We start from the raw sequence: 12,829 nt of genomic DNA on the forward strand, positions 1-12,829 counted from the left end.
GGATAGAATTGAAGCATTTCACAAACTTGACAATGTGTAGTTTGGCATTGTGCATCATCTAAAACAGATGTGCTACCTCAGCTGCCATATAACCTTATTGGCAACATGTTTTTCCTCGTGAAACTTTTGGTGCCTTTTTGACAAGATAATAATCAGATAATTAATCATAAAGCACCATAAAAGTTATTACAGACTTCTTCTCCTTAAATATTGATCTTATATGTGTATTTTAATTACAAAGTTACTCAAGAAAAATTCTTTAAACACTATGGGTGGGAGAACTTGATTAAAAAGAAAACTTTTTTTTTTTTTTTTTTTAATATGGTCTTAGCAAAGAAGTGCAAATGGAACATTTATGAGGAAACCAGTTAAAAATTTCACAATGAAGGTTGTTTTACCAACATGCAGCCATTAATTGAAACACATGATATTTGTTTTATATCTACAGTGTAAATTTGCCCCCCCCCAAAAAAAAATTGAAATTAAATTGGTAACTGACTGAAAATTTTGGCAGATTTTGCACTTAAAATTATGAAGCTTTTAATTTTAAGTATATAAAGCATAATGTATAATTTAAAAATTAGAACTTCTACAATTTGGAAATTAGAAACAAAGACCATGTAAAAAGTCAGGGTTAATTTTTTGTAGAACTTGTTCACCTTATATTTAAATCTTTTTCATAAAATTTTGTGCCTTATTTTAAGAAGGTTTGTAACTGGAAGTATATGCTTATAATTTATATTAGCTGTCCAGACGTTTTAGTGATTAGGGGAGCATGACTGTGATATCAAAGGCATGAATGTAAAATTATCTGTCCCTTCATAGGAAGGTAGTGGTGGCCGTCTGTTAGGTGCCTGCACAATAAAATGGCCACAATTTTTGGCCTTAGTAGTGGTCAATGCCATTATAAGCAAGTGTGTGCCATTGGGGGGGGGGGAGAAGTATTTGCAGAATCAAAGTCTGTGACCACCTTTTTTAAACTTTTCATGCAAATTGGAACTAGCTTCTTATTTTTAAAAAAATGTGTCATTTACAAATTTGAAATTACATACAGAAAAACTTACTACTCTTAAAATTTATATTCCATTAAAATTTTATATGAAATAATAAATATTTTCTCTAGTTTAATAGATGAAAGAAAACAATGATGTTTGATAAGTTGTAAATTTGCTCGATAGACTTTTTTTTTTATTGCTGAGGGGTGAAAAAAGAGGTGTATGAGGTAAAAAGCAATTTTTTCTTTCCAGGCTGATACTTCACAGTATTAAAGAATCAATTTAATTTCCATAGGTTGAAGAAGGCAGCCCAGTTGGCGAGGCAATATGTGAAGATTCTTCTCCTGAAAACACAATGCAGTCTTCTGCAGCAACAGACATAGAAGAAAATACAGAACAAACTGATGAAAATTTGTTTCCTTTTAATAGTGTATCTGTAGAATTATATGAGGGTCCTGAAGAAAGTGAGGATTCCTCCCAGACTAAAATTTCAGAATATGAAGCTGGTGTAGATGAATCAAATAATGAAACTCAAGATATGCAAGGGGTAGCAAATACATTATGCAGTTCCCCTAGCAATTCCAGGGATTCTAGAGCTGTTGATGCAATGTTTTCTGGTAAGAACGGTTTAAAAGTAACTTTCTATTTCTTTTATAGGTGTATTAAAGAATTCTTAAAAAAAAATTTTTTTTAAATTGTAGATGCTTCAAAGAGTAATTTAGATGAACCTGATGCTTGTGAACCTGCTGCTAATGAACCAGCAGCTGAAGATTCTTCAGATACATATGATCCTAATATTGTTATAAAAGATGAGATTATGGACACAGAGGTAAAATAATAATAATAATAATAATAATAATAACTTTCTGTATGTTGTATAATGAATTGAGAGCTGTGATGTTTTTGTTTTACCACTAATGTATTCCACTTCTAATTAAACTATAATTGGTAGTGATATACATTTTTAAGAATACTCTTATTAATTAAATATGTGTAGGAACCTTCTACCACCCCGGGTGCTCTCCCTCAAAATTGGGGGTGGGAAAATAAAAATCCAACCTGTCTTTGGAGTAGGCTCTGGCAACCATTGTTACACGTAACATGGACGAGACAACAACAACATATGAAGGAACTTAAAGCTGCTACATAGAATGTGCAAATAATTTTTTGCAACTTTTTGAAATTTTTATTAATCTGCTCTTATTTTTTAATATTTCAAGTGACATTGCTGTTGTATTTGGCTATGAAATATTTTGTGTTCAACTGGATAATGTCATTGCGTATATGTAAGCTAACCTAGGTTTTCAGTTTCCATATTTGAACATACTATTTATCTATAATTTTCTCATATTTTCATGTGTAATATGAATACAAACAATTTTTCCTTTGAAAGGTCTGCCATGAAGGCAACTGCTTCAAGCCTTCAATGCACTTTCTTTAAACTTATGTACCTACCTAGATCACAAATCAGGCTTAAAAAATGGACTATCTGAAAAATGTTTTGTGATTATCCCCCATATGCATTGTGTATATGAGCCAGTTTCCTTAGAAACCCTCCACGAAGGCATCCTTCCCCTTAGGCAGTTAGCCTTCAAGTCCTTTGCCATAGTTAAGTAAACTAAACTATATTTGGCAAGATCGCAGAAATATCTTCTCATTTCAGCACAAGAAAATTTCAGAATTTTTTGTAATATATGAAATTTCTGGACTTTTGTATTTGAAAACGTATTTGGGTGGATTGAAAGAAACATAGTATCTGAGAAAAGCATCTGTTATATATCTGATATGCTCTTTTATGCTAGCCATTTAAATTATGTATTAGTTTCTCAGATATTTTAGATTTATTGGTTTTTGACTCAATGTTCACAGAGCTGTTGCTTTAGATTAATGGGAGTATGATGTAATATAGCATTTCAGATAATCTCCCAAGAAAAATGAGATTGAGGAGGTTAACGATTCTGTATTCAGGACTGGATAACCTAGTGTGAAAGAATCATGCTTAGTTATTTTTATTGTCATTCAGAGTCACTCCCTCTGGTAGTTTTTTTTACACATAGTATTTCATCACTTGGAGAATATGATATTGAATAACACTAAAAAGAGGTTTTTTTTCTTCATTCACGTAATTTTTTTATTAATTTCTGCATGTAACTGAAAATTTCTTATACTGTAGTAGTCGCATTTTGTTTAGCTATTTGTTTACTCTTTGAATATCAGGACATTTTGGTATTTCAGAAGTGTTTGATCTTTTTTAAATGTTTAGTTTAGATATTTCATACATTTGTTTAAGAAAATTTTAAGATTACTTCATTTGGATATTAATCATTGTTGTACTGCAGTAGGTTATGAATGGGGGGGGGGAAACGTTTATAAGAGCTTCAGCCATCTAGAAGGTGCTTACGTTTTCTTTTATTTGCTTTACATTTTACTATCTGCATTAAATAGCACTTCAGTTAAATTGGAGTAGCAATGTTATTCTTTTTTTATTTCTGAATAATTAACTGATTATCTTATTGTTATTTTCTTTTGCTAGGAGCTTCAGAAAACTTATATTGAAGATTTCCTGTATTCAAATAGTGAGTGATAAATATTAAATTATGAGTAAGAATGAATATTGAGTTGTGCAATATGTAATGTAAATTCTCATTAAAATGTTAGCTGCTGTGTTTGTTTTCTAAACTGAAGAAAGCCACTCTTCGAAGTATTTGTGTCCCTCTGTATCCTCTCTCTTGCAGAAGATAATTATGAAATAGTAAAAATAAATGTTAAATCATGTATTATGATATAATTACAGCATTCTTTTAGCTTAAAAGTAAAATTGCAAATAGCATAACTTAACTTTTAGTAAATGAGAAAAGTTAAGCCATAGTTGTAAAGCTGTAGATATCTGAAAATTTCAGAATTTTGGCCTATTAAATTTTTAAAGTTAGTAATACAGGCAGTGTTATGCATTGGATAAACAGATTTTATTCACTTTCTTGGGAAGTCGCTGTGTTAATTTTTAATTATGAATTACTTTCTTAGGTTTAAAATTTCTTTTAAGAATTTTAATAATTGAAAATGTAAATGTGGCTGAGTGTGTTAATAGGGCAAAAATGTGATATCTGCAGGACCAAATTAAAATTCATTTTAATTTTAGTAATTGTTTTATATCTGCTGATTATGTTGTAAAGAAATATGATTATCACATGTTATTACAATTCATTTTTTCATATTTTCAGCATCTGCTAGTTTTGATGAAGCTTCAAATTCTGCTAATGATGAGAAAGGATGTCCGTTGTCACGTTTCAGTAAAAGTATGCTGACTTCTGTATATGGAATATTATGACCTAATAAACAAGTTATAATTAAATTTTTATATTATGTCGTAATAAGTATGTCGATCTTACTGAATTCATACTGAATTTATACACTCTGTCCAACAAATGATTACAAATTGAGAACAAAAGATTGTTTTATTAAGAAGTTATGGCATGGAAATTGTTACAAGTCAGTAAATAGTAGTACCCCTGGCAGCTATATGAGCCAAAACATGGCATGATATCAAATCAGTACTTATGACTTCCTGTGGAGGATCATGCTATAATCTTTGCAACCTGGACTGTTAATTCACCAATATTCCGGGATGGCTTCTGTTGCCTATCCTTGAAGATGCTGTTGGGAGAGTCGTGCAGTATGTGGATGAGCATTGTCATGTTGCTAAATGGCATATGGGGGACTTGATAGCATAGACAGTACAACCGGTGTTAAAATGTCCACGTAACAGTGAGTCTTGAAGAATGACTAGAGGTGATCATGTGTCCCAACAAAGCACTTCCCACATTGTCACACTTGTGTAATCGCCGTATACTGCTCCACAGCAAATGCCATATCAGACCGCTGGCCTGCCCCCTTCACGTGTGTATGCATTGATCATCAGCACTGAGACTTAATCAGGATTCATCGCAGAAGATTGCACTCCTTCAGTTGGTCACACTTCAGCTTGCCTGAGTTTGGCAAAAATCCATTCGCCTGTAATGCAAGGTCAGTGGTAGGTGTCTTAATGAGTGTCGACAGTGTATACCAGCACCGGTCAGTCATCTCCGAATGGTTTCCTTTGATATCACTAGATGCCTGGAAGTTGGTGAATGACGTCAAATTGATGCTGGTGATGTTGTTTGGTGTGAAAGTGGCTGCTCCTATTGCACAATCTTCATGCTTATTTGTGTTCCTGGTATGCCCTGACCCTCTGCAATGGTAGACTATCCCTTCTGTGATGTATTGTTGGCAACACCGAGCAACTACCATATTGTTCCAACCGAGGTGGTTGGTCGATACGCCTGTTTGACCAACCTGCTTCTCTAAGTCCTAATATATGCCCCTTCTCAAAGATCGACAACTGTTCGTATTGTGCTGGTTATGTCTCAGAGGCATCTTTTATCTCTTACCAGACTACATTCCTGCTGAGTTTCATAATTGTGGCTGGATTTCTTTTGGGTGTATGTGATGACCATGCCTGCACAGTTTAGCCGAACGGCATGCATCGCCTCTCTCACGTGACCTAGAATAGAAGAGAGGAGAACGTGATAGTAACGTGCTGTATGCCAGCATAATGATAAATATGGTTCTATTTTTATGTAAACTATTTGTTTTGTTCGTGTGATAATAAAGTGTTCATGCCATTAAATGTATGTTGTATGATATGCCCACATTACGTTCACGTCCATGCTAAGTATTAAATATATATCCAGAACCCATGCATAAAACAATGTATGACAGTGCATATATTTTTTTTGTGGCAGAGTGTATTAAAAAGTAAATTAGATCTAAAACTTTTCTTATATTGTTCGATTTTTTAGATTTTCTTATGTTTTATTTATTCTTCCAGTTGTAAGAGCTGTAGAACAAGCTGATTATGAAACTTTGCAAATGCTTTATCAGTTATTATATCAGAGGAGTGCTTGGGTTAGTAATTTTAAGTTTTTTTTTTTTTTTTTTTTTTAAATCTGATACAATTGTATGTGTATAGCATAGGAAATTCTAGATTCTTTTTATAAATTTTAAACCATGTCCATCCAATTTGGAATATTTACATTATCCCTACATTTTTTGTAAGATTTCGTGCACTTCTAGCATTTATATATAAATTATGTATTTTTATTAAGATAGAAATTGAATACTATATTTAAAACTATCAGGTTTGTATTATTTTTACTAATACAGTACAAAGTCTGAGATCCCGGACCTTCGGCAATTCCAGATTTTAACAAAAAGAGCTTAATATTTATATGCTTACTTTATTAAAAATTCTTTCACTGTAAGTTGTTTAAGTTTTTTTGTTTTTTTTTGTGCTAATACTTTCCGCTTAATTCTATAGACAGATATAAGTCGAGAATTCCGACTAATCAATCGAAATTTTTTCTTTTTCAATAACTTCTTTGTCACTTTCTTCACTATCGGTAGCGGTATTTTTTGGTGTCTAGAACTATACTACGGATTTCGCCATCCGTTGATTGATGTTTGTTGCATTGTCATCGCAATGAAAAACTTCTGTTAATTCCTTTTCTTCTCTAAATTCTGCGGCCATGCGAGATCTGGCGCTGGTTCTGGCTTTATGTGAATAACAAATCAGTTATTCTTAATTCAAATAGCACTAAATATAATCGTTTGTCCTATGAGTATCATTAACAAAATCTATTTTTAGCATATGGAAAGAAATTTTTGTTAAATCTTTCCTTGTCAACATTTTTAGTGCATTTAACATAAATCTGTAATCGGATAATACTGTTTGCTATTCAATTACTAATATAAAAAGTATTGTTTAGGCATCTTTGCATGAGTCATCACTCAATTTATCATGTGTTGATAAACGTGGTGATGAAAGAAAATATAATAAATAATGATTTGCCAGGTTAGCATCAAGGATATAAAATATTAGTTGGTGTAAAATCATGTTCCTATGTAGAATGTTTCGGTTTGAGATGTATGCCAAGCAGATATGCAACTACGGAGTCAAATTATTGATCACACAAATTTATGCTAAAATGAGTATTTTTTTGGTAATGAGGTATTTTATTTAGTGCTGAAGTGAGATTAAGAATCAGGACTCTGCATGTTTTATTATGAGGGGGAAATCAAATGTGCATGTGTAATAGATATCCCACTCCAAAAATAATCCTTAAAAAAATTGGTTGCTGGTGGCTTTGAGGTCTAGATTTTCAGGGTTCGTACGGTCCTTAAAAGTCCTTAATTTTTTCAAAAATGATTTTTGGTCCTTAAAAGTCGTTAATTTTGGCCAAAATGAATAAACGGTCCTTAATTTTGCTCATTTGACATTTCTTATCATTTCTAAAAATTGCAATTTCTCATGAATATGGAATTAAAATTACACTCCTCTTAACCAATCTGTTGGCGGATTTGCATTGCAAAAGGTTTAAAAAAAAAAAAAAAAAAAAAATTAGCTACCTGAACGAAAGTATCGGTGTCTGATTGGCTATTCACTCAATCTTTCGAAACAGGTGTTATCCATAAATTAAGGCAGATAGTGACGAAAGCGTGAAGCCGGAAGTTTTTTAAGAGGTGAAAGTGATGATGAAGGTGCTCGAGAAAAAAAAAGGGGGGATTCTGAAAATATTTGCCAAAATTAGAGCAGTCTCAACCTGGAAGGCCACAACCCTTCCGACGCCAATAGGAAAGAGATGCCTGGAAAGTGCATTTTCAATAAACTGTGGCTTCATCAAGCTGACTATAAAGACTGGATATTGATGGATGACAATCCTTATAAAGCTAAATGTGGTCTTTGAAACAAATTGAAATTTCTAGAATGGGAGAGTCAGCGCTGAAAATTCACATGAAAATTAAGTTTCGTTTTATCATTTCAATTTGTTTTTACACGGTTTTGCTTAGCTTAATTTCTGTGTTTGTTTCAATTAAGCCATAAATTAATTTTTTATCACCTTCTACAGAGTTTATTCTCTTTTGCACATACTATATGTATGGGATATCGGGATTACGAATTTATTTCTGCAGATGGTCTGTTATCGATTTCGCTGGAAATCTGTTGGCTCCATTTCGATTTTAGGTTGCCAAGGGCAAATTGGGTAGAAAAAGTGAAGTTCGGAAATACGTTTTGAAGCTTCAATAGACAATTAAGTGTTTGGTTTAATCCTATGCTGTTAATAGTAATGCATTATTTTTGCTAATGGCGATACAATTATTAGTTAAAAACAACTAACTAATTAAAATTTTTTAATATTTTTAAAGCTGAAAACAACTAATTGAAACTAATTTTCCTGAATTAACTAGATGCAAAATTAACTTTCATGAATTACTAAAGTTATTGGGTAGAAGTCTAACTGAAAATATACATTCCGTATTATATATATATATAATGCGGAATATATATATATATATGTATATCTCAAATAGCACTAAATATATATATATATATATATATACAGTACAAAGTCCGAGGTCAGGACGCGTCGGGACTTCGGCGATCCCAGATTTGAGATTTTTCCGGATATTAGATCATTTTAAATCTACTAAGATGGCACGTAGAAATTATAAAATTGAAAATATGAAATCGTGATTTATGAAATAATGAAGCATTTATGATTTAAAGGGTATCAAAATTTACAAAAGAAAAGAGCTTAATATTTATATGTTTACTTTATTAAACATTTCTTTCAATGTGAGTTGTTTGATTTGTTTTCTCTGCTAATACTTTGGACTAATACTATAGACATATAACTTCTTGTTCAGTTATTAAGTTCCATTGTTCTAGTCCTGTAATTGCTGTGTCGAGAATTCCGAATAACTTGTCAATCAAAATTTTTTCTTGTTCAGTAACCTCTCTGTTACTTTCTTCACTATCGGTAGCTGTATTTTCTGGATTTAGAACCATACTACAGATTTCGCCCTCCGTTAATTGATTGATGATTGGGGCATTGTCATCGCAATGAAAAACTTGAAAAAAAAACTGAAATTCTTATAAAGCACCTGCGAACAATTTTACTTCTTTGCCTGTATTCCTTATATATCACTCTCTTCATTGTGACGTACCATCGGTGTCATCTGGTTACTTCCTGAAATTTTCTTATGATTCTTGAAGATGTGTGTAGTGATTTTACAGGTGATATATTTATCTTAGAGTTTGATTTCTGCGTGACTCCGAATTATCCTTAATTTATGAACATTAGTGTATATGCGATACTTAATTTTGCTAATGCATTGCATGTAATGCCCCTTTTAGGTGCAAAACATCTCTCCCTTCTCAACTGCAGAGTTTCTTCTAACAGCATCATGAATTTTGTCAAGTTAGAAAAACCATCTACTTCAGGAAAAGATGTAACTGCTAATTCAACATCAATAAGTGTAGAAAATAATAAAATCAATTCTTTTCTTTTCAAATCTGAAGTTACAGATGCAGAAATATTGTGGGCTTTTGGGTTCATCAAAAGCCACTATTCTTTTAAATCGCGCGATGATATTGGGCCGTTATTCACTAAAATGTTCCCGGATAGTTCCATTGCAAAACAGTTTTCATGTGGTGAAAAGAAATGTGCTTATATCTGTTATTTTGGTCTTGACCCTTATTTTAAAACTTTGTTACTAAAGCATTGTAAAAATGCTGAGTTTTTTACATTACTATTTGATGAGACTCTTAATCTAACAAATCAAAAGAAGCAACTACATATTCATGTGAGGTACTGGCATCACAAAAATAAGGTCAGAACTCAGTACCTTACTTCTGCATTTATAGGGCATGCAACAAGTGAAATTATTTTATCCAAATATTATGAATGTGTTGACTAGATTTGTCATAACTCTTACAAATATCGATGGATGGTCCTGCAGTAAACTGGAAATTTTATGATTTATTGTAACAGGACTTGACAAAGGAATATAACATTCAATGCTTGACATTAGGGACATGCGGTTTACACGTTCTTAACAATGCTTTCAAGCATGGTATGTCATCCATTGGCTGGGACATTCCATCATTCTTATCCTCCTTATATTGGATTTTTAAAGATTCTCCTGCAAGACGTGAAAATTTTTTAAGTATATCTGGCTTGAAAAAGCTACCCGTGAAGTTCTGCTTTTACCGATGGTTGCAAAATGTCTCAGCAGTTGAAAGAGCCATTGAAATATGGGATGACTTGCTACTGTACATTAAAAAAGTTGAAATGGGGAAGTTTAAAAAAAAATTCATTGAAATCCTTCTCAAATATTTTGGAGGCAACTAAAGATAAAACATTTCTTATAAAATTTAATTTTTTTCTCTCTCTGTCAAAAATATTATGCCTTTCCTTGAATATTATCAAAGTGATAAACCACTTATTTCCCTTTTTTGCTGAAGATATCTTAAAACTTGTAAATGATTGCCTTCAGCACTTTAAAATTTTGAAACTAGAATATTCAAAAATAACTAAAGCAGAAAATCTTCATAAATTTAATTTTAATGATCCAAATTGTTATAATGATAAAAGTAAAGTTTATTTGGGATTCATTGCTGAGCAGTTAATGAATGATAAATGCCGCAAGAAGGACATTTCACTAGCTGAAAGTTTTGCATTGAAACAAGAAGGTCAACAATGTGTCTTAACAATGGTACAACACTTAATGTCTAAATGTCCAATAAATTATTCTCTTATTTGAAATGCATCTTGTATAGACTCGCGATTGATGGTTAAAAGTCCAGAAAAAGCCCAGAACAAAATGAAAATGGTTCTAACGGTATTAATGCAGAATAAACGTGTTTTACAAGATGATTGTGATGAAATTCTGCTGCAGTTTGGAGAGTTTCTAGACAAAGTAGTTCAAGACAAATTTACATGAATTTTCTACTTTTGATCCTCAAAATCTTTCCCTTGACACATTTCTCACTTCTTATTTTCATGATTTTCACTATTCAAAAGTATGGAAAATAGTGGAAATGATTCTTATCTTGTCACATGGACAGGCCTCTGTGGAAAGGGGCTTCTCTATAAATAAAGCAATTGAAATTGAAAATTTAAGTGACTCATCATACATTTTTCAACGCACAGTATTTGATTACATAAAATTTTCTGGAGGTGTTCTTAATATCGAAATTAATAAAGAAATGAGATCAGCAGCAGCTTCTGCAAGGTCTAAATATATGCAGTATTTAGAAGAACAGAAATCTTTAACTAAATCTGAAAATTCAAAGAGGAAAATAAATATTATTGAGTAAGAAATTGATTATATGAAATGAAGCAGAAGAAAAAATTTCTTCAAAGGGACATTGAAGATATTAATGAAGAAGTAGATGCTTTAGCAGATGAAGCTGAGACCAGCAGGAACATTGATTTGTTTATCAAAGCAAATGAACTTAGAAGAATAGTTAAAGAAAAAGAAATAGACATAAATAAATTAGATGTTAAAATAGCTGAAAAGATTTCAGAATTAAAAAAAGCACAAATGTTTTGTATCTTTTATTGTACAGTTTATTATTCTAGTATCTTTCAAAAAACCAAGGAAATAAATTGTATGTTTACAAATCAGTTATTTTAATCTGCAAAATATTCTTACATTGTGATTATAATAGCAGTTGACTGTGTTTAAATAAATATCAAATAAGTTAAATAATAATCATTAAATCTCTAAAATATTGACTGTTATTAGTGTAAAATACACTTATACATGTTTTTCAAGAAATTATGTTCCTAATTTAATGTTATCTACTTAATAACTTGTAGGGAGTTAGTTTAATTTTCAAAATTGTTTTATGATAAGTATTAAATTGAATTTAATAATAGTGCATAATACACACTTCTGTTAGTTTCTTAAAGTGAAATTACTAGCATGAAGTCTGTTGTATGGATAATTGCTTTATTCTATTCGTTTTTTTGTTTGCTGATAGGTCCTTAATTTTTTCTTTGATGGTCCTTAAAGTCCTTAATTTTCATGTAAGGAAATGTGTATGAACCCTGATTTTAGATCATTCCGGATATCGGACTTTGTGCTGTAGTTATTTTAATTTGTTAGTCTTTTCTGTCACTTCTTGTTTCTCTTACGTTTCCTCACCAGAATGTAAATTAGTTAGAGTATTTAAAATGAAGTAGCAAAAAAGTTAGGCAGAGCGTGTTTTCATTATTGAGTGTGCACATTCTTATTTGTACTAGCTCTTTGAATTCTGAGTCTTGGCTTAGCATTCTTGCTGCCGAAGTTTAATATCATGCCAGTATAGTTTTCTGAGTTTGCCTGCTAGGTTAAATTAATTTTTGTAGTCTTGAACTAATAGCTTATCTTTTATTGGGTTGTCCAGAAAGTAATTTCGTTTTTTCACGTCAGAGGACTTAATTACATTTTTTTCGAAACCAACTTCACACTTAAGCCACATAACCATTATATGTCTTGAGAGCTGATATTACAGTGTGTGAAATTAAATCATGCTTATATAGCTTGTGTGTGAAAAAGTTCTATTAATTCTACGCACTAGTTTTTGGTTGGTGCCCTTTTAAATATGGAGAGCAATAAGCAGCATTTTCGTCATATTTTACTTTTTTTACTTCAGAAAAGGTAAAAATGCTGTCCAAGCGAGAAAAAAATTGACGGATGTGTATGGAGAAGGCGTGTTAACAGTACGCCAGTGCCAGAACTGGTTTGCAAGGTTTCGATCTGGCAATTTTGATGTCAAAGATGCACCACGGTCTGGAAGACCGGTCGAAGCTGACAAAGATGCGATAAAGGCATTAGTTGATGCAAATCGGCGAATAACCACACGAGAGATCGGTGAGAGGTTAAATTTGTCGAATTCGACTGTTTATGACCACTTGAAAGGTCTGGGCTTAACCTCGAAGCTCGATGTGTGGGTGCCCCATGTTCTT

The 12,829-nt window shown here is 32.0% G+C and overlaps 1 protein-coding gene across 5 annotated transcripts in view; it reads left to right on the forward strand.

Moving 5' to 3' along the window:
* The window catches only part of LOC118201423 (uncharacterized), a 204,816-nt gene that overhangs the window by 9,054 nt on the left and 182,933 nt on the right, over window positions 1-12,829 (forward strand). For all 5 annotated transcript variants that reach the window (XM_085824882.1, XM_085824880.1, XM_085824884.1 and 2 more), the window contains 5 exons: window positions 1,291-1,612; window positions 1,697-1,824; window positions 3,529-3,571; window positions 4,217-4,291; window positions 5,863-5,939. In XM_085824882.1, the coding sequence (XP_085681008.1) occupies window positions 1,291-1,612; window positions 1,697-1,824; window positions 3,529-3,571; window positions 4,217-4,291; window positions 5,863-5,939 (645 nt within the window). The remainder of the gene's footprint in view (window positions 1-1,290; window positions 1,613-1,696; window positions 1,825-3,528; window positions 3,572-4,216; window positions 4,292-5,862; window positions 5,940-12,829) is intronic.

Source organism: Stegodyphus dumicola, chromosome 10 (genome assembly GCF_044657685.1).
Source record: "Stegodyphus dumicola isolate Sdum_Otavi_A_Nest chromosome 10, ASM4465768v1".
In the NCBI taxonomy this organism is placed as follows: domain Eukaryota; kingdom Metazoa; phylum Arthropoda; class Arachnida; order Araneae; family Eresidae; genus Stegodyphus; species Stegodyphus dumicola.